General features: G+C 32.9%; 1 protein-coding gene across 1 annotated transcript; it reads left to right on the top strand.

Moving 5' to 3' along the window:
• The first annotated feature begins 1,895 nt into the window (after window positions 1-1,895).
• LOC123716288 (neuronal acetylcholine receptor subunit alpha-10-like) lies at window positions 1,896-27,308 on the top strand. The gene is made up of 11 exons (XM_045671950.1): window positions 1,896-2,030; window positions 8,772-8,911; window positions 11,449-11,603; window positions 12,196-12,379; window positions 19,653-19,869; window positions 20,457-20,591; window positions 21,001-21,079; window positions 22,233-22,332; window positions 23,920-24,052; window positions 24,708-24,889; window positions 26,902-27,308. The coding sequence occupies exons 1-11, from the start codon at window positions 1,964-1,966 to the stop codon at window positions 27,031-27,033; spliced, it is 1,524 nt and encodes a 507-aa protein (XP_045527906.1). The 5' UTR covers window positions 1,896-1,963; the 3' UTR covers window positions 27,034-27,308.
• The last annotated feature ends 146 nt before the right edge of the window (window positions 27,309-27,454 follow it).

A 27,454-nucleotide genomic window follows, 5' to 3' on the forward strand; every position in this document is an offset into this window, starting at 1 on the left:
TATAAGTTAAAATCCTTTTTACGCTCTGAGCTAGGTATATATAATCTATCTAGTGAGGCGGTGACATCATAAACGAACTACTCCTTGTGGTACATCTTTTTATTGTTTAAATAATGACCTAATTAAACTTATTCAATTAACAGGTCTTTTGTAACCAACCGTAGATATTTCAGAAAGTATGCTGGCTAAAGATACATTTAAAAAATAACTATCATACTAGTTTAAGATGTAATATATATATATTATGTTACAGGAGGCAAACGGGTAGTAGGTTCACCTAGTGTTTAGTGATACCGCCGACCATGGACACTCACACTGCCAGAAGGCTCACAAGCGCGCTGCCGGCCTTTAAAGAATTGGTATGCTCTTTTCATGAGTCTTAGTGGAATTGGTATGGAAATACTTCAGTGGACAGCTGGTTCCACATGGTGGTGGTGCGCGGCAGAAGTTGCCTTATGCAACGTTCAGTTGTGGAATGACGGACGTCAAGGTGATACGGATGGTATTTTGTATTCTGCCTTGACGTCCAAAGATAAAACTCAGATACAGGTATTAGTCCGGACACCTCCTCTGAACACTCTCCATGGTAAATGCAGGAGAACATGCATAGAGATCCCACATCTCTGCGCTACGCCAAGGGATCAAGCCGCTCGGAATGTGACTGGTCGTCGACGATTCGAATCGCTCTTCGTTGAATACAAGCGGAAGGAGCGGAAGGTACTGGGGAGCTTCCATCTGAGGTGTGAACAGTACAACAGTACAGTACCCATGTGGGGCCGAATTTGCGCTTTATAGAGTTGCAAGCGATGGCCCGGGGTGAAGTACCGTCTCGCCTTGCTGAGCACACCAGGCTGAGCAGCCTGAGATACTAACTTAAATTAAATAATGAATATTGCAGTCGAAGTAGCAATAAATTGATGTGGCTATTCATGCTACGTCGAGCGTCCGTAGCGACCAACTGTTCGTAGGCTAATTTAACTTAAAAGGTAGTACATGAAACTACTTCGTCAGTTGTGGCTTAGAAAATAAAATACATCTATATTAAGTGTTTTCCTAATTTAAAAGGTTTTGTTTTAAGGTAGTTATAGTTATTGTCAATAATTTATATTTATATACAGAGTTATATTAATGATTCCTATTATTATATGAACATTACAAGGTACGTTATTAAATTAACTCGTTTTTTAATATATTTTATAACGAGGTTAAATAAATATTGAATAAAATAACGATATGTGCAAAATTAAAAAAAAAAACAATCCAGTTTGTACAAACCTAGCCTAGCCGCATATCATAGAAACATTTTACTTAAGCTTTTAAGGCTAAGCGATATTTATAAGTCATATATTGGATCGAATATCCTAATATTATCAGCTAGTGTATGTTATATTCAATTCAGATAGTATACAATTTAATCAGCGTATCGTATTTGGAGAATAAAATGTTGATTTCAATGACAAAATTACCTTAGTGACCTAATATTTTTTCTTATCTTGGTTTAAAAGTAAACTTTGTTTAGGTAGGTTTTTTTAGAAACAGTTTTATCTAGTGTGTATAAACACTAAACGTTTATTTATTTCTTGTTTTCATTAGAAGGTTGGTCAATATTGGCGAGAGGGTAAGATAAATAAAATGGCATTTCATTCGCGTTTGACAATGTTGAGACCTCGGAGATTACTGCATGCATGTGAGCATGTGTCGTCAGTCAGTACAACGTGTGCCGCCCCGGACTACGCGCGCAAACCGCCCGCCCAAACTTTGAAACGCTTCGGTAATTTTACGGACGCCATAAACTATTTATTACAAACAACATTTAATGTTTAATCTATTTTTTTGTGCTTACTTATTTATAAAACAAAAACCTATACTGAATTTATAGAAAATGTTTCTTAAAAAAGTTTTGAGTGATTTAAAGTATCGATTATAAGAATGTGCACTGTTACGATTTAATTAAGTTGCAATTATGTTTATGAATATGTCACAGTATAAGTGGATTATTATTTGGATGATTTCGTCATTAATTATGACAGGTAAATATTGTATAATTCTAGACAACTTTCTTAGATTGCATAATCGTGAAATGTACATTTTTTTTCATTTCATGTCTATAAGCTAAATATATATATATATATATATATATATATATATATATATAATTAGATGTATTTTAAAATATGAAATCGAGAAGTTTCAGGTTAAAAGACAGGCAAACCGTGTAAACAGAAATTCATTTCATGAATTGAATATAGAAAACGATTATTACTACGACCAATGTAATTAAATGTTTATATCGCATTTATTATCCAAAGCATTGATTTTATTTTTAATATACTTTAAAAAAAACGAAGTAGATTATCAATTTAAACACAGTTTAGTAAAGAGTGATTTTAAGTCTATATCTTAATATTTTCACCAAAACTATTCCTAATTATTACGCAACTTTATTGAATATCTTTAATATTTTATGTATGTAGGTAATCAGTTTTTCCATCACTTGGCGTTGACAATTTACAGAACTGAGAGCTTTGAAAAATACAGCTTTAACTTAAAAAGGCAAAGAAAGAAATATATATCCATGAAAAGCGACCAAATTTTTCCATCAGAACACATTTATCAATTTGACGCTTCTATGAAAATGAATGTCCCAACAATTAGGAACAGAATTTCAACTTGAGAAGTTATATAAATTGAATCCATTAATATTTCGTACCACATTTAGTAATGGTTAGATGTATCAAATTAATTTATCACATATTTGATAAAAAGAACTGTTTCTACAGAAAACATATTACGTATATTTAGATGAATTTTTTACTTAAAATTAAAAAATACCCCGTTGTTATAAGTATATATTAGGTCCTTACATATGAAATTGGCGTTTTGTATGGGAGGAACAAAAAGTCGAATATTTTTAAATATAGTATATTTAATTAATCAAAGTATGAACCATTGTTTTCTATGTACTTTTGCCATCTCATAGGTAGTTCATTGATCCCTTTACTAAAAAAACCAGTCGGACGGGAATCAATAAAATCTGTGAAGGCGATTTGGACTGCCCCATCAGAGTTAAATTTTTTCCTTGCAAGAAGTTGTCCAAATTTCGAAAAAAATGGTAATCTGTTGGAGCAAGGTCCGGGGAGTACGAAGGATGTCTTAGACATTCCAATTGAAGCTCTTCTAATTTGGTAGCCGTCTGTTGCGCAGTGTGTGGTCTAGCGTTGTCGTGAAGTAGCAGTGGCGTGGAGCGATTGACCAGCCTAGGTTGCTTAGCCGCTAGCTTTTCCATCATGGTTTGCAATTGCTGACAATAGACATCAGCCGTAATAGAACAATACCGGCACTAGTCCACCAAACGCTTACAAGTAACTTTTTTGGGGTTAATTTTCGCTTGGGGCAGGATTTGGCTGGCTGGCCAGGATCCAACCATTGCGCTGAGCGCATGAAAAATGGATTCTTTACGATAATCTTCCGATTATCGTAAAGAATCTATTATTCATCACAGGTAATTATTCGGTTTAAAATACCTTCATTATTGTGCCGGATCAGTAATGTAACGCAGCAGTCGACGCGCGTTTGCCGGTTTGCTTCAGTCAATTCGTGAGGTACCCACCTTTCAAGCTTTTTAATCTTCCCAATTTGCTTCAAGTGAATTAAAACAGTTTTATCACTAACACCGCAGCCTGCAGCTAACTCGGTTAACGGTAACGTGGTTTGCGATGGATCCGCTTCCACAATAGCCTTCAATACTTCATTATCAACTTGGGTCTCAGGCCGTCCACGGGGCTTGTTCTGCAGGTCGAAATTTCCAGAACGAAAACGTTGGAACCAAAAACGAACTGTGTTTTCTTTTGCAACATGACCGCCATACACTTCATTCACCCTTCGAGTCGTTTCCGCAGCACTAGTGCCACGGCGGAACTCGTACTCGTAAATAATGCGATACTTTAAGTTTTCCATTTTGTAAAATGAGTGACGCAAACAGAAAAAAACAGAAGAAAAAACAAATGAATGACGGTTATCAAAGCACAAATACATGAGTAAATAGCTGTACAATTTTGAATATGGAATTCCTTACCAAAGAGGAGAACATCGTGATTAAAGTGGCCAGTACGAAATACGCCAATTTCATATGTAAGGACCTAATATTTACATTTGATTTTTATCTAAATATATAAGACCTTCTATAAACAAACGGATATACTTCTTAAAAATAGTAATCTCCAGGATGATCGATTTGTTGATTTTAATATTTCACACAACTGCCTAAATAGTTAATTTTCTTGTAACTCCGTGTGTTAGTTGTTAAATCAATAACACTGTTATTCAATGTTATAACATTGAGTCACCATTAAATAAAGCTTTGATCACTGGAGTGACCTTAAAAGGTTTAAATTTTAAAGTAGTCTTAGCTACTTGCCTTTATTGTTTTACAACCTTGTTTAGAGTAACAAATGGTGGAGGTACCTTGCAAACTCTAAGAAGAAAACTTAAATACAACTTTAATACTTGGTCTGTATCGAGAATGAAATACGACTACTGGAAATAGAAATCTTATTAATTTAAAACTTTTTATCTTACTTACTTATTAAATAAAACTCTTGTATTACTTATGTAGGAAAGAAAAACATTTTGTATTATATAAAATCTATAAATTGTAATATCTTTAAAAATGTACGAGTAAACGCGGTAATGTTGTTAAAAAGGAATTTCAAATATTTAAGATAATATTTTACGAATTAAAATAATCAAAATTCACATATTTTTCTAAAACTTGGCTTTAATGAATTGCTATTGAAGCGCCTTTTCCTGTGGACCTTCTTAGAGGTCCTCAATGATTCTTCATGTGTAAAGATGCTTAAAGGAGAAAAAAAACGGCTGCATTACGGTACATTTTCAAAGAACGCTTTGTACCGCTTCAGATGCAGTATAAGTACCGCTTTGTGGATTTAAAGTTGTTTATAACTTTGAAATTAAGATTTCTTTTGTTAGAAATTTAATATTTCAAAGAGTGTAGTTGCGTGTGGTACCTGCTAGAATGGTTTGTTACATAATTATAAATATTCATTATATTTGGTATATACCGAATGTATTAATAGAAAAAAGTATTGACATAGCTACTAACTGGTACCTAATCTAGCCATAAGTTCTGTTACAAATTAAAATGCATTTTTTTAATAAAGTAATGTAATATTCTACATATTTATTAAAATGTCAGCTAAAAATATTCTATTCGAAATGACCATCTTTGGCTTTTATACAAGCCTTTAATCTGTTTAGGCACGAATCTATGCATTTACGCAGTGTTTCCAAGGGAAATTTGGAACTGCTTGCTCCAAAGATTTTTTAAGACGCACAATGTCGCCATGTCGTTTAGAGCAGGCCAGGTCCTCTAAAACTGACCATAATTTGAAGTCTAGAGGGTTGATGTCTGGGCTAGATGAGAGCCAGTCTTCAGCTCTTATAAAATCCGGAACGTTGTTTTCAAGCCAAGTTTGAGTGTGACCAGGTGCAGAATCCTGATACACAGTATATTTTTTTAAAGCGTATTGCTGAAAGGTTTCACAATATGATCCAAGACTGTGTCTTGATACACTTTGGCTGAAGTTTTCACTCCTTTTTCACTAAAAGTATAGAAAGTATTATAGTTTGGTGACTTGTTAATAAGACATGCCCCACCACCACGCCATGCCAACCATCACTGACAGAGGAGGATGACCACGTTGTACCTTTCCGAGTAACTTCTTTAGAACTGTGAGCGTACAGTTTATCATTTTGCTTATTGTGTTCTTCGATTGTGAAAATCACATTATTTAATTATTTTTGAGTTTTTTAAATAATACAAAGAAAACGTAATTGAATTACTGTTGCTGGGCAATGGTACACCGTAGATTTCGTTTCATTACCGAATAAAGGAAATTTAAAAGCATTTACATTGTGCGAAGTAATTTCTTCGTCTATTGAATCCTTACTTTCGAGAGATTGTTCAGCCGTGGCTCGGGTTTCAATTAGTTTCTTCAGTGGTACTTTGAAAATCTAGTCGAGGTTTACGCTTGTTTTTATAGAATTAAAGACACAACGTTTGCTTTATTTTCAAACCCTTGAATTATTTTAAATTTTTAACATTTTCAAGTGCTGTGATGTCAAAGGAAAATCGTTTTCTGTATTCGTTAGACTGGTTTTAAAATTTCACATTAATATATGTAGGTTTTATTATTATTATTATATGTATGTATAGGCAATAAAGATATGTGTGTTTGCATTTAGAAGTAAATAAAGTTATTTATTAAAGATCCCTTTATTAAATGATTTATAATTAATGTTTGGACGTAAATTAATTTGTCTTTGATGTTATGTTTGTCGACCTCACACCTCATTCAGAGTTGTCACCCACAGGCAACCAGAAAACCTACAAGGGGCTTTCGCCATAAATCGTTTTAATTAATATGTGTACGCAATAATAGGATATATTGCATTGAATTGTTTTTTAAAATACATAATAATTTACCGCCTTAAACAAAAAATTCAAAATTGTACCTTGTCATCCTTTATTTTATAAAAATGTATTTTTGAGATTAATAAATGTCGATCACTTAATTGAATACATTTTTTGCGTAAATATACAGGAATTAAGAGAAACGATGAATTATGATTATTTAATATTTTTTATGAAAAACAGGTTTAGGCGGATTTAATGATTTAATTATTAGCAATGTCATGGGTCACTTTTCAAATAGTAAAACTGACCAAAATTATAATTGGCTTGTTACGCATAGGGCACTAGGCATGATACATGACGACACTTCTCTTAGCGATAAGCATAGGTGGTAGATTTTGTAAAGTTCCTATTAGAGAAAAACTAGTGCGGCTTAAGGCCCTATCCCAGCACGAATTGCAGTGTCAGTGTTTCGGGGTGACCTGCGGTGCACAGTGGAGAGCTGGAACACTGAGGCGCGCTGGCCCGTAATTACAATTAGTTATGTCAAACATTAAATTAATGTAATTTTATCAATTTTTTCTGGAATGGATAAATAACGGCTTACGATAAATTATATCGTGTAAATTTCAAAATCATGTTCACATTTCATGTTTACATTTTCGTAAAAGAAATCAGAGTGTCAAAAATTGGCTATGTTTGGATTTTTAAATCGTTAACAGTTATGTAAATCATGTATTGATATTTCCAAATGGATGCATAATCTACTCAACTCCACCATATATTTTTTCCATTCGCCCTACTTCATGAAACGACGACAATAAACGGAAAGAAACAATGTACTTTTTTGGAGTTTACTGGATAGGCCCTAAGCAGTAATCTTACCGAGAGTACCACTGTGCCATCATAAAATTAATATAACGTGTACTATGGTTATTTATATATATATATATAAATAACCAGTTCAAAAGGGCATTAAAGATACATATCGATAAGCCTAGTAGACTGAAGTTGGAGTTGAATAATTACATTTTTTGTAATGAGAAATAAAGTTCTTTAAACAAACATAAACATTATTATTCGTCTTTGTATATATGTATTTATGTTTCTGTAAAAGCTTTTGTTTAAGTCCGTATAAAATTGTATGAACAGATATTCTATATATTGTAATTTAAGTTCTAGAGCTTAGTGGTTAACACATGACGTTAGCCCTGAGCTACTAGGTTCGTTATTCCAGTTAGTTTACAGTTTTTTTACAGCAGCGTATAGATCAAGGCTCACTTGTTAAATACTGTCTTCATTCTACTTTTCTTTTTTATTTTGTTTCGATAAAAAACAAAATCTTTAAAAATCTTAATCGAAAACATTTGTCTTCTTGAGTCCAACAGTGATTACTCTGTGAGTGAGAAGTGGTAATATAGGTTTTACTTTAAAGAATTTTATTTGTTAGCTTATGCTTAGTTATTTAAACAATTTTATTAAGGAAATAATAATGAACTTTTCGTTTTCAATAATTTAGTTATTTGGCGCTTAGAGAGAAAAACTAATCTAAACTAATCGTGCTTATAAACTATGACCGCAAGTATTTGTTGCGTGGAAGTAAGCCGATAGGTAGCTGTCGTTTGTCTCGTAAATGCAAACACTTAGGTAGGTTTAGTATCAGTTGCTGTTTGCTTAGGCCATAGCAGTTGTGAGCAAATGTGGCTTTAAATTTTGTTGGAATCACCGAAAAAACAGTATACCGAAACTTATGTAACACTTATCAAATAAAATGTTAGATACTGTTTTTTTTTATAATCGGTCTAAAGACAAATTCAAGAAAATTTTGTCATTAAAGAGATTATTTTTTAGGAAAACAGTACATACATATATAGGATATAGAGTACGTTATCTCTATGGCATATACAATTATTATTATCTATTTTTTTCTTAATATACATATATGTATATAAATAAACTAAAAGTACCTAAGTAAAACACCAAAAAAAAAAAACACTAAGGGAATTAACTTTGGTACCTGAAGGGCTACAACACAGTACAAATTCAAACTCCTTAAACGAAAGAGTTAAAAAGAAATAGACTGAATACAAAAAATGAAATGAAAACATTACAACAGATAGAGAGTATGAAAAAAAATGGTATGACTTTCGCTTATTGCACTTATTCCGCAGCATCAATTACAAAAATCTAAAAATTTATGCATTTTGTAATGGTCGTAATAATGTATTAAGTAGTTTTGCATAAAGGCCTATTTAAAAAAAAAAACATTAAATTATTATTGACAAATTACGGTTTATATTATTTCAAACGAACTCAAAGTCTTATATAATTTTAACAGGTGTATTTTCATGTGATGAAGAGTATCAACTAGTTCGACATCTCATGGACAAGTACGATCCTTCAGTGCGTCCAGTGGAAAACTCGTCTCATCCTCTCTTGGTCACGTTTGGGGTTTCTTTGCACCATATCATTGATGTTGTGAGTATTATTTACTTGGTTTCTAACTATATTCACAGAGCAAACGATTGACGATTGGTGGAAAGCAATTGTAATTAGTGAATTGTTTCAACACAGAACCATATAACAATATTGATATTAAGTTACTACCATATCGCTGCTCTAGCGGATATATTTAGGTGGTACTAGAGTGTATTTACTGTTGTATTTAAATTCTTTAATTTTAATTTCTAATTAGTACCAATTTGACAAGTTTTAGTGTAACGTTTGAATCGTAATATAGATTCAAAATTTAGGAGTAGAAAGCAAAATTATCAATGCCACGATCTCTACGACGATAAAATCTCTTTAGGGCAGTGTGGCCTAGTAGCTTCAGGGTTGATGATTCTCATCCCTGAGGTCGTAGGTTCGATCTCCTCAATACCAATGGACTTTCATTCTATGTGCGCATTTAACATTCACTCGAACGGTGAAGGAAAACATCGCGAGGAAACCGGCTTGCCTGAGACCCAAAAAGTCGACAACGTGCGTCAGGCACAGGAGGCTGATCACTTACTAGCCTATTAGATTACCAAATAATCATGAAACATCTGAGGCTCTTTCTTTCATGGATTTTTAATGGAGATATGCCTATTTCTAATTTCACACATATATACAGTATTTACAATATTCTTATCCTACAATGAAATAATAACGAATAAATGGAAAACTAAAATAAATTTTAAACGTTTGGTCCCTGTGGCAGTGTACCTTTAATGCTGGCAGCATTTCCTCGCTATATTGTGATACTTATTTGTTGAGCGAGGCAAGGACCAGCTCTGGGGTCATCGGCATCTACCAGTCACCAATTTAAATATTTAATTACCGCCTGTGCACTTGAACCAAGAGTTGGTTCTTGGCTTAATAATAAATATTGTAGCCGTTTATTGTTTTCCTTCCACTCTGCGCCAGCTTTTGTGCTAGTCTGAGGAACGTGAGACAAGCTAACATGTCCACACATATATATAAATTGAATTTAAATTTAATACACAGGTTTGGTTAGAGTCCCTCATACTATAAAATTTATTCTATTATATATGTTTCATTATTTGTTTTACCTGCAAATAATTTGCTGGCATATTAGACTTAACATATCTGTGTAGTGTTAGTGTAGTGCCCTTTCAATAAACTAATTTAATTTCAAATATTGTTTTACATTTTGGTACTATTACTCAAACTAGAAGTAACTGCTTCTTAAATAATTCCTACAAAAACCTACGCAGTTATTACTTAAGTGAAACTTATATTATAATGACACGGAAATTTTCTACAGAATATGAAATCGACAATCGAAAAAATGTATTCAACGAAAAAGCGTGGAACTATTCGAGAATGAATCCATTTGCGCAGCATTCACTCATGTCAAATATTTCAAGGATATTACGAATTTCCGTCTCCGGCCTGCTTAATTTCATAGAAACCGCCGGAAATTTCATTTTCTACACGCAACGCAATAAACTCGGAATCACTATAAACATTTCCTATCTAAATTCTGTATTTTGGTTCAAACGTATTAGTTTTAAATTAGAAAAACGTGAGTTGATTTTATTAATGAGCCTGCATTTCGTTTAAGCCCTCCCTTATTTAGTTTCAGGCCCAAAATGGTATTACAATATACAACATTATATCGTTTGTGCTATATTATAAATACAAACGGTAGATTCTCTGAAATATGAATTTAAATTACGTAGATATATATTTAATATAATCCATAAGCTGTGTCAAAAAAAGGTAAGATTTTAAGTTGGTGACTGAAATGTATATTATATCTTTGTCTAAATAGTTCACCTTTGGTGTGTGTGGTGTGTCTCAGCATAGTTTGTGATTGGAACACTCTTATTTTAATTTAACGATTTGTTGTAGTGCATAAGTTTTACTTCAAACTGAGCAATGTGCGACTTTAATTTGTTGAAACAGAAATATTTTACCACATAAAACATTTATTCAGGGATTCTTTTAGAATGGAACAAATGGAATGGATATGAAGAGGGTTTTATAAATGTTTTAGCAGTCATTCCCTTTTAGTAATAAATTATTACTATTATTGACAATATTTTGTCTCTAAATGTTTTAAACTTTGTTTAATCTAGATTTATATCTACGAGCTCGTGATCATCTTAAACGACAGCTCAAAGTATTTGTCAGAGAGAACATTATGTAAGCATTTCCATGTCAAGAGGCATAAAAAGACTAATAAAGAAAGCTTAAGCTTAAGCTTAAATACGTCATACTTTTTAAGCAAAGATCAAAGGCCTAGGTCTCAAATTGTAGCTTAATAGTTTATCACTCTCACTTTTCGTTTAAAAAGCTTTTTCGATCGTTTTTGTTCGCACGTAGTACGCATCTATTCTTACATATTAATTTTATATACGTTTAAATATTTTTTTTGTTTTGTCGATCATTTTTAAACGTTGTTTCTCAGTTTGCACCAACAAAAGCAGAGATTTCGGCTAATAAAGCACTTATATGTTTTATAACTATGTACATTGTACATTTGTGAAAGCGTATTTTACATTTAGGAGGAAAAGGATCAACTTTTGACGACCAATTGCTGGATCACCCAAATATGGACAGATCATCATCTCAGGTGGAACATTAGTGACTTTGATGGCATTAGTGTTATAAGAATACCGTACGAAAGAGTTTGGAAACCAGATATTATATTATACAATAAGTAAGTAGATTATATATTAACAAGACGTTTACAAAATAATTAGGTAAATTCCAATCATGTACCGATCAAAGACGTACCAATTATCATGTTTGAACGTTTTAATAGCAATAATGAATTAAAGTAACGGATATTTTTTTTAAATCAATTTCTATTTAAATTGCCTTGATTATACATACTCAGAAAAATGTGTGCTCGCATTTTTGAGTATAGACTGCGGCCCTTGCCCGTTATGCTAGTTAAGACTGTTATGAAATAGGTCCGTAACGTCAAATGTAATGACATAAAATCAAGCAATTATATAATAACAATATCAAATTACATCATTAGTACCATGTTAATGTCATTAAGTTTAATGTTCTCTTAATTAAAATTTTACTTTTTGGATTTGATTTTAGGTTTTTAAAGATAATAAGTGCAGTTTCTAGATATTCTTACATTCTTGGCAAGGTTGTGTAAGGCTTAAGGCATGCCTTGTGTACCAACTGTTGGATTTGTCGAAATATTGAGAAAACTAATTCCTATATTATTGTTAAATTCATATTCGGAAGGTTCTTTTTGGTTTGGTTTCTAAGGTAATGACAATTTCTTTTAGTGCGGATCCAAACTACAGATCCGCTGTCATTAATACCAACGTGATAGTGAAGTACACAGGTGAGGTAACATGGCTCAGTCATGGGATCTACGTATCTGTATGCGACATCAATGTTGAACAGTTTCCATTTGATATACAGTTGTGTACCATGAAGTGGGCTTCGTGGACTTACGATGGTTTTCAGGTAAAGTATATATACTAATAATTAGAACTATTTATTACTTCTGAGAATTACAAGGTTTATGTTCTCAGGAGATAATTAATAATCTTATGAAACTAGATACTAAAGCGTATGTTTAATGTTTGTTAATAATAGTTCATATTACGTATTTACGTGGTTCACATAAGGAATTTAAATGTATTTTTATACAAAGCTTGTTTACGTGAATACTATCATTTTTGTTGAAAGAATTGTTGAGTGAGATATCATCCGACATAATAATATAGCCTAATTTAATTCTACTATAGATTTCTAATATATGTCTTCTTATGTCAAATGAAAACATTTAACACATCAATGTGTTGAATATTTACAGTCTCCGTCAGGGGAAGACAAAATTGTGCTATTATTTTTCCGCATAGAACTAATCAATCAATCAAAAATAAAAAAACAAAATGATGAAGTTATATTTATGAATTTTATCATACAGAAAGACACGTCTGAGAAATTACCGTTATGTTTATCTTGATTGAAGGAAATCTTATATTCGTAAAAATTTGACTAAACTTTCACGGAAATAACACGTTACTGCTCTTTCCTAGTTAGAATTTTACTTTTTCAAGTAATATACAGTAACATTTTATAGCACACAGCATATATTTCATACTCATAAATAAAATTTTTACTACTTTTCGACCGAAATGTAAATTAAAAATTCATTAGTTTCTAAACGTTTTTGGGAGGGACTTTGTAACTCACTTTAAACACTCGATAATAAACAGAGTTTTAATAGTACATGTCGTTTTGCCTTTGTTAAAATCATATTGTATTAGAATATGTTACATGTGTGTGGTTCATATTTGCCGAGTATTGAAACACGTTATTGACGTAGGGGCTTAGCACACAATTCCACATTGAATTCCGAATGTGAACTGTTTTATATCCAAATAATAATTGTTTTTCATACAGGATTAGAATAGCTTTAGAACTTTTACGTGCCAATAACGTAAAAGCTTTATTAGCTGTGTTATGATTTTATGCATAAAGCGCGAACGATTTGAACATTTTTAATAATAATTTCTTCTTCTTATTAGAAATAAATTCATAATGATACTAAATATAATTTGTATATTTGGTCAGAAATATCATACCATATAAAAACATTTTGGTGATTGTTTGTTTATTTCAATTATATTATGTAGGTAATAATTTCAAACATCTTGACGTTTCTAGAAAATTCAAATGTTATTTAGTCTTTAGTTTTACACGCCCGGATCAGTAAAGTTCTTTAGTACTTACTGTCAATGTGTATGATTTTTTTATGGAATCAATTTGATCTGCTTTGTTCTTACATATTAACATTAATGTTTTAACCAACTGAGCTTTTTTGATACACAATTATTTTAATATTAAATATAATTAAATGGCTCGTCCATTTAATTATATTTGTTTGATTGTTGGCAGGAGAAGCCAGACTTCTCAACAATCAACACCTGTCGCGTCTACTCTTGTCAAGAAAAAACTTAACAAAAATACATGATATAACATATATGACTTTCGTATATCAAAATCTAATACGTTTTTGATGTACAGGATGCTTACTCAACGCTTAGCCCTGACTTATCTTACCCTAGTACCTATATGGATATAAAAATTCACCACATAATGTAATATACTTAAGTTGATTAAATAGCAGTGTTCAATTAAAATTATAACAAAAAGAAAGTAGAAAAATATTAAATATTTTCTTGTTATAACAGTAATCAGTGAAATGTTTACAGAAAATGTAGGTAATTAAAACAAAAGCTTGAATTGTATTTGTAGTAAAACAGCCTTTGTCTTTAATGAAGAAAATATTGTAATAATTATAAACTCTAAAAGAATTTTTAATTTCGTTTTTTCTTAAATTAGTTTAGGCGTAGAGTATTAAGTATAAAGAGAATCAGTTTTATGTTATATTAAACATCGATAGTTTTAAAAATTCGTAAAAAAATGCAGTAACCTAGTTACTATAGGTTAACTAAATACATATCATAGTTGGTTTCTGAAGCGCAGTGTTTGTGGCTTGAGCGTGTGACACTCATTTCTGAGATCTATGAGGTATGAATCCCGCACTAATTGACTTAATTTTTAAGTGCGCATATGAAACTCGCTCGCTTGGTGAGGAAACTAGTATGTTATCAGCCTTTAATGACTGATAACCTACTTGCCTATAATAAAAGGATTAGGAAACAGACACAGAAATCTGAGGCCACCAAGAGTTGTAGTGCCACTGGTTTTTTAATGTTCCTAAATAATTATGCCAAAATAAGCTTTGCATGCGCGATTGCAAAACTAAGTTCACTGAATTAGTAAAATAATACTTGTGGAAGAATTTGTAGATAATTAAACCTAAACTGTTACGCTAAAAAAAATGTTAATTATAATTTTGTGTAATTGGATTATTAATTGAACGAGGTATAAATGGAAGTGATTAAACGAAGCCCAATAAAAACATCCATATTTAATGGAAGGTTGTGACGTAACTACGTGAAAACAGCAATGACGACAATGAATGACGCTGCAATTTAACAATGGGCTAGAATTTTCCTTCAAGAATAATGGAGATTTTCCATTTGTTATTTACAAGTTGGAAAATAACTAGTTAATTTCAAGTAAAACAGTATGCTTTTGGTGGCTTTGTCAGTTATATATTTCCTTTTAGTAAACCAAATAAACAAACAAATAGTAGAAAGGTAAAACAATCATAATATTAGGTCCTTACATATGAAATTGGCGTTTTGTATGGGAGGAACAAAAAGTCGAATGTTTTTAAATAATCAATATTTAATTAATCAAAGTATGAACCCTTGTTTTCTATGCACTTTTGCCATCTCATTGGTAGTTCATTGATCCCTTCACTAAAAAAAACAGTCGGACGGGAATCAAAAAAATCTGTGAAGGTGATTTGGACTGCCCCATCAGAGTTAAATTTTTTCCCTTGCAAGAAGTTGTCCAAATTTCGAATGGTAATCTGTTGGAGCAAGGTCCGGGGAGTACGGAGGATGTCTTAGACATTCCAATTGAAGCTCTTCTAATTTGGTAGCCGTCTATTGTGCAGTGTGTGGTCTAGCGTTATCGTGAAGTAGCAGTGGCGTGGAGCGATTGGCCAGCCTAGGTTGTTTAGCCGCTAGCTTTTCCATCATGGTTTGCAATTGCTGACAATAGACATCAGCCGTAATAGTCTGGCCAGATTTGAGAAAACTGCAATTAACAATACCGGCACTAGTCCACCAAACGCTTACAAGTAACTTTTTTGGGGTTAATTTTCGCTTGGGGCAGGATTTGGCTGGCCGGCCAGGATCCAACCATTGCGCTGAGCGCTTCCGATTATCGTAAAGAATCCATTTTTTATCACAGGTTCAACAGTACAGTAATGTAACGCAGCAGTCGACGCGCGTTTGCCGGTTTGCATCAGTCAATTCGTAAGGTACCTTTGAAGCTTTTTAATCTTCCCAATTAGCGTCAAGTGAATTAAAACAGTTTTATCACTAACACCGCAGCCTGTAGCTAACTCGGACGTGGTTTGCGATGGATCCGCTTCCACAATAGCCTTCAATACCTCATTATCAACTTGGGTCTCAGGCCGTCCACGGGGCGTGTTCTGCAGGTCGAAATTTCCATAACGAAAACGTTGGAACCAAAAACGAACTGTGTTTTCTTTTGCAACATGACCTCCATACACATCATTCACCCTTCGAGTCGTTTCCGCAGCACTAGTGCCACGGCGGAACTCGTACTCGTAAATAATGCGATACTTTAAGTTTTCCATTTTGTAAAATGAGTGACGCAAACAGAAAAAAACAAATGAATGACGGTTATCAAAGCACAAATACATGAGTAAATAGCTGTAAAATTTTGAATATGGAATTCCTTACCAAAGAGGAGAACATCGTGATTAAAGTGGCCAGTACGAAATACGCCAATTTCATATGTAAGGACCCAATATATGTACATACATAAAATTGGTGTTTTGTTTGGGACGAACCAGGTCGATATTTTTTATTATTCAATTAATCAAAGTATATACCATTGCTTTCTATGTACTTTTGCCATCTTAATAAGTAAAGTAAATATGTAAAAGAGCCAAGAGATTAAATATTTTCCCGATTCAATATTGTTTTTATTTAGTTCAGTTTAACGATTACTAACTAACATGACTAATTTCGGTCTAATTCCTATACATAAGGAATACATTTGTCACCTGAAAGACCGCTGTCTTAATCGGAAAACATTTTATATATAAATATAAAATTTGTAATTGACGAAAATGATTTCCATTTTATCTTAGGAAGTAATTTAAGGTATAGCGATTTATCCTCAACGAGACTAGCTACCATTCCATTGAGAATCTAAAGAATAACCCTTATAAGACTCTAAGAAGTTAATGCACATAAATTTAAAGCTATACTAATTTATGTGCGCAGCTTTCTTTAATGAATGAATTAACTGTTGCTTTTTTAATTAAAAAGACGAATGGACAGTAAAAGAACTACGCTCACTTACTAAATTATTCATTTACTTAAAACGGAGAGGTTCACTAATATGTCAAAAACTATATATTAGATTATTCTTAATCAACCTGTGCAAAAAACTTATATTATGAGTAAAGTTTAAAGTTCCATCTATTAAAATAACAATAAAGTGCAAATAATACCGTTTTCGATGATCGTCATGGCATTGCACGTTTTGTTGTAATTATGTTATTAGAACGTTAGTGATCAATTTGGATTATCAGTGTCATGCAAAGACTTAAATATTAAACCATTTGACCCATAGTTAGTTTTCGTTTCAAGTGCTTCGCGCCAGCAAGGTCTCGGGAGGACTTTACTCGAAGCATCGGGACAGTTTTATAGTGTAAAGTTCAATGTATAATTGTGATGTTAACGCAATTTAATTTGTTATCACTTTTCTCTTATGTTACTCACGTCATTGATTTATATTTTATTTAATTACTGAATAAATGTGTTTTACGCTGATAACTGGGATTACTCGATAACTTAAATTAACTGCAGATATATTTCCAAATGTATTTCTGAAGAGATCATCTCAAGTCTACGAAATACTAACAGTCCGTTTGTAAACTCAGTTTATAAGTAAGTACACATCCCCGGGATATTTTTGGCTTATTAGAAGAAAAGGTCACAAGATATACGAATTTTTTTATACTATAATTTCTTTTTAGAAAATTTGAATTGTAGTATTTAATTTTTTGGACAAAAAGCGAAGTGAATTATTTAGATGTATGTATGGGAAAATACTAAAAACGACAGTTGAATTTTCCAATAAAAGATGTTCCTAGGTGTACGATGTTTTATGTCACTTGGATGTCATATATGTATTTATACATGCCTTTTAAAATGTGTGCTTCATAAAGTTTTAACACAAATATATGTAGGAGATACGAAGTTTACCGTTTCATCTAGTATACAATACAATATTCTACATTATTTATTTGATTTGGGGTCTAGTTTTTCTTTTAATTAAGAAAATTTATTAGGCGTGACTTAACTAGTACATACACTAACTTTGGTAGTTTCCTCTACCGTCGGCCCAGTGCTAAAGCACAAAGTTTCAATTTATTTAAGCATATATTATATACTATATTGTTAATTTATAATAATTATTATGTTTCATGTCAAAATGTCGGTTGGCGTCCGTTATTTTCGTTGTATCGTGTATAGATGAAAAAGTATATGTTTTTTTTTTTTGCATCATCCAGTTTTATTCCTTTAATACTGAATGTAGAAAGTTTTTACACAACACATTTAAATTACTTGATGCGGTCAGTAAACTTCTTAATGAATTTCAGATTTTAAAACAGTTTCAAAAGCTTTTATAGTTTTCAAAACATTTGCATTATTAACTCATGGTTAGAAGTTATTAAAATTTAAACATTACCTAGGTGGTAATGTTTAAATTTTAATTACTTAACACAGAAAATGTTTAGAAAATGAAAAACGGCTTAATGTAGAAAGTTGCCAATACTTTTATTGTTTTTTGAAGTAATCCCCGTTACTCTCCATACATCGTCGCATTCGATGGAACCACTTAGAAAGGCAGTGGACCTATTCTTCCTTAATGTAGGACCCCTCTTCTATGGCATTTTCGTACGCTTTCACCGTATCTTCAGGGCTCGTAAAGCGAATATCTCGAATTTTAAAGATAAAATGGGGTTCTTGGGATTAAATGAAAGTCGCAGGGCGCCAGGTCAGGTCAGGTATGGCGTATGACTCATTATCTCGACACCTGCCATAGTCAAATATTGCACAGGTTTTGCGGAGTGCGCAGAAGCTTTCGTGGTGAAGAAGGATCCTGCTTCGAGGGAGCTGCTGTCAATTTTTTTCAAGACAACAGGCAAACAGCGATCGACATACCAGTCTGCAGTAACTGTTCTTCCATCTTCTAGCACAACTGACGCGAAATGACCTTTCCGACCAAAGAATGAGGCAATCATCTTTTTTCCTTGACTTCATCCTTTCTCTACCTTTGTTGGCCGATCTTCGAAAGGAAACACCCAAAGAGCTGATTATCTTTTGGTTTCGGGTTCGTAGCAATATATCCAGCTTTCATCAACTGTTACGATGTCAGCATTTGAGTCACCGCCGTTGAACTTATCTAACATTTGGCGACACCAGTCCACGCGAAAGTGTTTGTTGTCGTCGGTTAAAGTGTAGGGAATCCATCTAGTACAAAGCTTCCTGATGCTAAATGTTCATGTAATATTTTTAGAACTTGACTCATACCAATGCCTAGGCTTGCCCGTCTCTGCTGATAGGTCACTCTCTTATCCTTTCTATCATGCGTGGCAAAGCACTGATGTTATCTTCAGTAGTCCCTATTAAAGGACGTCCCTCACGCGGATCATCATTGAGATTGCAACGTCCACGCTTAAACTTGTTAAACCAATTGTAAATAGTGGCACGAGATGGGGCTTTATTAAGAAATACTAATCGCATCCTATCATAGCTTTGTTGTTGAGTAAGCCCACAACGAAAGTCATAATAAATCATTGACCAAAAATTTTCTCGCGTTTTAGATTTGCCGCCAATTCACAAAAAACAAATGACAAATGAATGCAATATACTACATCAGGTTACCAAAGAGTTCTTTTCGATTTTCAAATAATTAAGATTAGGACTTACTTTGAAGATTACATTATAAGATATAAAAACAAATATCTTTCGTTAAGGAAAATGTTATAATAGTTTCACACATTCACATAATCATAATAACCATGTATGCGTATGAATTTTAGCTGGATATCCAGAAACAATTTGATGCAGGCGATACTACGAATTATCAGACCAACGGTGAGTTCGATCTCGTTAGCTTCGATGCCATTAAACACAACCAATATTACTCTTGCTGTGTGGAGCCATATCCTGACATCACCTACGTCATTAAACTACGCAGAAGACCGATGTTCTACGTATTCAACCTCATACTGCCCTGCCTTCTCATAAATGGTATAGGTAAGTCGTTAACTTATCTTCAGGAAATTGCGTTTAATTGACTTAGTAATAGGTAATAGTACCATTTCTAGTATAATTATTTATAAGGCAAAAACAAATATCAATACATTGATTTCGTTCTGACGGAAAAAGGAGTATTTATTACTTCATCTATTTATTCATTTATGTATGAAATTTCTAACATAAAAATACAAATGTTTTATAGTATCTATCTATAATATAGTATCTATAATAATATCATGCAAAATGCAGTGTGTAGCACTTGAATATCGCTAACAAAATCCTACAAACTTCGAAGCCTACAAATTGGTTTGGAACGTGCACTGTGTGTACTGTACTGTATTACGTCTGTAGTACGTAGTTTAGGGCTTTAGTTGAACGTGGTCCTTTAATATTTAACCACTCAGAATATTTTAGCGTTTTTAGTGCATTTGAAATCGGTCATATATTTTTAATTTATATGTATATTAAGCATGTTAGCAATAAAAATAAAGTTCAAGAACAATGATGATAGCTTTTGGTAAATAAAAACGATTCTAAGCTAATATTTTTTTATGTAAGTGGTTGACTTTGTTGAATATTTTCAGCTCTGCTAGTGTTCTACGTTCCCTCGGAGTCAGGAGAAAAAGTCACACTGGGCATAAGCGCTTTACTCTCGATGACAGTCTTTCTTATGACCATAAGAGATACTTTACCTCCAACGGAGAAAACACCTCTAATCAGTAAGTTTTGTGAACATATTTCATTATTATTAATATAATAAAGTTTTTTTAAATTAAGTATAGGTACTAAATAAAACTGCACTGTTATACTAGTGGTTACTACGCGCAGCTCTCACCCTCGGCTCTGGACCGGCCTGAACCACCAATGGACAGAAAGTCCATGCGGAATGTGCGCATTTAACATTCGCTCGTACGATATGAAGTAAAACCGTGTGAGGAAACCGGCTTACCTTAGGTCGATGTGTGTGTCAGGCACGTCTACTTGCCTATTAGAAATTATCACGGAACAGATACAGAAATCTGAAGGACTAGACCTCCCTGTACAATCTCCCTGTACAAAATCCAATATTTAATATAGTAATGCAATGAATAATTATTCGTTATTAATTCGTCCAAACCTTTCCAACAGGTCTGTACTATGGAGTAAGCACATGTTTGGTTTCCTTTTCAGCTTCCCTTTCAGTTGTTACTCTTAACATATCATACAGGTAAGACTATTTTATATACTACTTTTAATAAGTATTTAATTAAACTTTACCTATAGTTATAGTCTCTGGGAGACTTCTTCACTTCATACACAAAGCTGGGTACATATTGAATTCAATCATATATTTATGTTTGGGTAGTCCATAGTATTGGAACTAAGTGCTAAATGCGATCCCAGAATAGTACCTACATCTTTTAAATGCCAACGACCTCACGCCTACAGGGATAAATAATAAATAAAACACATCCCGAATTCACGAACATTTTTCTCGTCAGAATTTAAGTTCTTTACTGATAAGTTTTTTAATAAGCAGTTCATACAAAAAATCTTTTTACTAGAAATTTCGTCACTTTAAAAGGTTTGACGTGCTTTGATTTGCCTCTTTAAGAGATCATATATTATGCTTATTCATTTTATTCATCGCTATTAAATTCAAGGTTATCATATAATTCAATTGTCGTGGATAAAAGCGTTCTTAGTTTTATTCGAGACTGAGCCGCATGACAGATTTTGCAATTGATAATGCTTTGAATTTTGTATTGATTCTACATTTTCAGTTTTATAAAAGCATCGCTTTAAATTGGATACTTCCTTATTATAAAAAATATTAACAACATGCGAGACCTTATCTTTAAGGAATGATTTTTTTAACACGATTTATTTAGTAAGAAAATCTTAGGAAAATTACAAGCGATATTGGATGAATTGAAGAATAAATAAACAAATTCGACTTGAGTTCAGTTCGATTGCATTTCAGTGAACATTATTTTTAATACTAACTTTTTACAAACACTGATCCTAGTGCCTAGTGGATTCAGCGTGCGACTCTCATCCCTGAGTGCGTAGGTTCGATCCCCGACTGTGCACCAATGGATTTTCTTTCTATGTGCGCATTTAACATTAGTTCGAACGGTGAAGGAAAACATCGTGTGGGAACCGGCTTACCTTAAACCCAAAAAAGTCGACGGTGTGCGTCAGGCACAGATGGCTGATCACCTACTTGCCTATTAGTTTAACAAATGATCATGAAACAGATACAGAAAGCATTGAAACAGATACATCGCCATTGATCGATTTATTTAATAACTTTTTAGAAACAATTTGTTTGTAATAATGACATGAATAGAGTTTGTAAATAGTAGTGTTGTTCGTAGAGGAGTGAGAGGGCAACCGGTGCCTGCTGTGATACGAGAGCTGGTTCTACAACGACTCGCGCGCATGCTGTGTATCAACTTCGACACAGACTCTCTAAAGGTTACGCATATATATTTAATATTAGCTATGATTTGTTTGATCAATCCCACGTTTACGCCTAAAAATAATAAATTGTGTTATTTCCGCAAGAAAACCTCGGCCATCCCAATTAAATAAAGTACATCAATTGTATAAAATTTTGAAGTACGAAGCAAATTGTTTAATTAAATCACTCTGAAGGTTGAATTTAACATAAATATGTAAATTTGTCTGAAGTTTGCAATGGAAAAATCTACCAGCAATACCTGCGAACTTTGCGGTATTGATTGAAGATTTTCATAGTCCATAACTTCGTGTCAACCACCATTGCTATGTTTATTTTGAATTGTCTTTTAGGGTTACCCGACAGATGTCATATATTGTTATAAATTAATCATATAAGACTAAAGTTTTGTATACTGCGACTTCAAAATCATTATACATTTCGACTAGATGACCCGAGCCCACTTTGAATGTCCACTTTTTGTTGCTTAATTATAAACATTAAGTACAATTGTCGTTGACTTTTTAATAGTCACTATCAAGCTCTAGAACTCAAACATACAAGTACTCTTATTTTTAAGGCAGAGTTTGTAAGAAACGTTTTCGTTTGACCGTTTCCTATCTCACTTAGCAAATCCGACTACTTTGAATAAGTATTTTAATTTTTCGGGTCATACACGGACATCTACTTACGATAATCTCTAGGGCGTTTACAAAAAATATTTTAATATGTGAGAAAATGAATATCTAGAGAAACTAAAATTATAATCACATGCTTAATTCGTTATATTAGAAACTTTGTACAGCCTACAGCAATTTTCATACAGATGAGCATTATTGTCGCATCATTAAAGCCTATTGAATTGAAAATACTAGATATACAGGGTAAACTCGCTTTAACGCCGAACTCCCTAAAGCGTTGCAATCAATTGGCTTTGGTTGGTTTTTTTGCCTTCCATACACCCTCTCTCAATAACGACAACAATTGAGTAATAAAGTACTTATTAAGTTGCTAAAATGAGTGAAAACTGTGCAGGTGTGTTCTTTTGTTGCTTTATTATTCTAGTAACCAACAAACTCGACTGTCGGCATCATGCATACGAACTTTCTAAGAAATTCGTTCTTTTGTTTAACACTTGGGATTGCGCTTGCACCCGTAGTATATAAGATAATCCATGACTCCTACTTATTTGTCATGGTCAACTATCTATACGTTTTTCTTCTCTCCATTTAACGACATCTCTCTACAACGCCATAAAATATACGGTCCCTTCAGTGTCGTTATATAGAGTATACACTGTATTTCGAATAACACAATTATCTCCTAACGACCCAAATACGATCAAAATAAACAAGGTATGTTAATGAATTCGCTTTCTCATGTCACGTTGTTAAATATTTAAACTACACTATCTACTGAGACAAGGGAAGCATAGACAAAGTAATTAGGACTATACCTTATTGTGATGTAGAACTATGGAATCATATATTATAGTACTAACATTTGAAAAAAGGTTCGTAATTATCTCTCATACCCTAAACCATTATAAAGTGCACATTACATTACAGTGTACTTCATGTTTTAAGGAGTTTGTTGATTTACAGTCGGATAGCATGGTAACAACGGGTGGTGGGGTGCAAGTGAACCCGAGAACGGGATCCAGGCTGAAGGCAGAAGTGAATTGCGAGGGTCCTGCTCCTTCATCGTCTCCACGGTTTTCTCGGCACAATCACAACCGTCTCAGTGAGTTATATGTAATAAATAAATGATTTTCATCTATTTCTTTAATTCGAAGCACATAAACTAAAGCAAATTACCTTTCCAGACATTAACTCGTTAATTTCTCAAGTTGATCAAATATAAACCTTCTCCACAAAGTAATGGATATTTAATATTAGGATAATAAGGAATAATTAAAGTGTCTACAGAATAAGCTCAAGTTTGCTCTTTATGACTTCATTTATAAAGGTTAATACGGAATTGTTCCATTCAAATCTAGCTTTGTTTAAACAAATTCTTACCGGCAGTTGGAACATAAATACAAACAGAAATCGAAACAATTTCCTTAGCCAATAATTTATAAAATTATATTTATTATGTATTAAGACTCGTGTATTACTTTTTGTTAATATAGGAATAACTTAAACAAAATTATAGTTTCGCAATAGAATTATCTCACTCAAATTTGTAAACTTGTGCCCAAACAATACTGTGAACAAAACATAAAACGCTGATCACTTACTTGTCTATAAACAAAAGTAATTTATGATACATATGCAGAAAGATGACTGACTTAATCTATAAGTTAAGAGCTAAAAAGTTACTGTAATTTGAAACTGCGGCCTAGTATTATCATCTAATGTAAAAGCATTATAATGTTTGTTAATCTCAGATTGCGGGAACCTGGGTCCAGCTCCTGGGCGAATCACGGGGGACGTAGTTCCCATGGGTTGTATCGGCGCCTGTCCACGCTGCGTGTGCTGTGGCTGCACTATACGGGAGGCAACCACAAGGCACGAGCAGCGCGTGGCAGCGAATGAGAGACTGGAACGTGCAAACCTTGAGTGGAAGCAGGTGTGTTAGTTTTCAAAAACCTATCTAACTATCCGACTCTAAAATTTTCAATTTATATATTTTTTAGCATTTCTACCAAGTTGCGACCTCAACTTTAACAAATTAAAGAATATTTTAAATAATCATTAATTGATTAGTTTTAATGATGTCAATATTCTCTCATGATAGAATGAAAATATGGTTGAATAAAATGTTTGTAAGGTAGATTTAGATGTGTAGATTTTATAAACGTGGACGATGGAAATGTAAAATCATAAGTAAAATACAAATATGCTTTGTTAGTATGTGAAATGCCGCAAAAAGCAATTTAAGGGAAATAGCGAAAGGTTTTTCCAATGCAGCGGCCCTAATTAGGGTTATCGGCACTTGGCAGCTAATCCAATTGAACCCTTAACGAACACTTCACTTTATCTTGTATCGAAACGATAATTCCCTCCTAATACATGGATATTTAGGTTACCTACACGGTAAACAAAGACTACTTAAAACTCTATCTAATGATTTATCAATAGTTACACAAAGTCAAACAGTGTTGGCCTAGTGGCTTCAGCGTGCAACTCTCACTCTCTATGTGCGCATTTAACAATCGCTCGAACGGTGAAGGAAAACATCGTAAACAAGGCTTGCCTTAGACCCAAAAAGTCGACGGCTTGCGTCAGGCACAGAAGGTTGATCACTTACTTGCTTAATAGATTAACAAATGATCATGAAACAGATACAGAAATCTGAGGCCCAGACCTAAAAAGGTGTGTGAGTGATACATAAATGTTGATAATTTTCTTATTATAAATACGTTATCTCAACCAATGATACAAACCTCGATAGCTTTTTAGCTTAGCTAGGCCTTTAAGCACAACTATTAAAAACTTGGCATATTAGAGTTGTAAGCAGATTTAAAAAAAAAAATTTTTAAACTTAAATCGAGCTAAAAATATAACTCAACAACACATTGAAGATTTAGAAGGGTACACACAGCTCTTATTGAGAAATCTCATTATCAAATTTTCACTTTTCCTTAAGGAAACTTTTTATTAAATTAAAAAAATTTATTAGGACGACTACTCTAAACCAGACAATGCTCACCAAAAATCTCACAAAGAATTTGAATCTTAATGCTATACATAAATAACCGATGATAAAACGATGGCTGGCTCACACGTCATGCTTGCGAACAGGTGCCTCTTCCGGAAACTGGACTGCGAGGTTTCTGATCAGTTTTGTAATTCAGTACAAATAAAGAGCGGATCTCCCGGACGTATCTCCTTCCTTTCTGGTTTCTTCTATCTATGTTTGTCAAAGTCATTTTGTATGACGATTTGATATATTAACCGGGAGTTTTAAGCCGACTTTTTTCTCGGCCTACACCCTCTGTCTTCTTTGCTGATGAGTAAGGATGTCTACCGATACAAATTTAATGACGACGAATAAGTGATACCTGCATCTTATATTTCATAATAAAAAATATTTTACGTCGCCAACCGTTATTAAAGGGAAATATACTGAGAACTATTTATCAGCTCACCCGTCTTCACATTTATAAATTCATATAAGTATTTGTTTCTTAATTAAATTAAAGAAACATTAAAAATTCCGTGTAATCAACTCCTCGAAGTTATTAATAAAGTATAAATATAAACTACAGAACAAGCCAATGAACTTGAAAATTTCAGCTAACGCTGATACTATACCAGTCAAAGCCAGACCAAGCAGCCGAAAGCACACGAAATGTTAGGTCATTTTACATTATACGATTCTAACACAAATATTTGGTAGTTGGTTGATAATTAAATAATTTAATCGAAAAAGTTATTATGTACCTTTAAATTTTAGAGCTCTTCTAAAACTTTGTTATATATAACAGTAAATATCTACTTATTGTGGGTAAATAAAAATATTAATAAAACGTATACCCTTAACTTATAATTAGTTAATTCAGTACAGTTTATCTTCACTTAAACAACTAAATGGATTAAAATGAAATGAAGAGTAACATAAAGCTTTTAATTTCTCAGGTGGCCGTCGTAGCGGACCGAGCGTTGCTTGCAGTTTTCGTTTTGGTAACCACTCTCGCTACGGGTGCAATACTATTGCCGCAACTCAAGAATTTACACGTCGGAAATACACCCTTAAAACACCCAGCTTAGGGCTTACTATGGTTCCATACATCATGCTTCTGTGTGAAAGCCCGCGAGAAATCTGAGTTAATTATTTTTTTCAATGTGCCGAACGCGTGCCAACTGTTAATGTTAGTTATAAGTGTAATATTGTTAGTAAATTCTTAAGTCAATTGAAAGATTGTGTTATTTGTATAAAGATATTCTAATGATATGGTAGTACCTAATAAATAAATAGCATTGATTTAAAACGATATCGGTTTCCAGTGATTTTTATTTTTCGCAAAAAAAAATTTTAACAGACAAGGAGCGTTCAAAATATTTTATATGAGTTTAAACAAAGTATGTATTATACAAATATTTTTCAATATTTTAAGGTGTAAATACATATTGTTTAGTATAAATGTTAAATGTGCTGTTAAACAATAAAATTTACGTGTATAAGAAATAA

This window comes from Pieris brassicae, chromosome 11, assembly GCF_905147105.1.
Source record: "Pieris brassicae chromosome 11, ilPieBrab1.1, whole genome shotgun sequence".
In the NCBI taxonomy this organism is placed as follows: Eukaryota; Metazoa; Arthropoda; class Insecta; order Lepidoptera; family Pieridae; genus Pieris; species Pieris brassicae.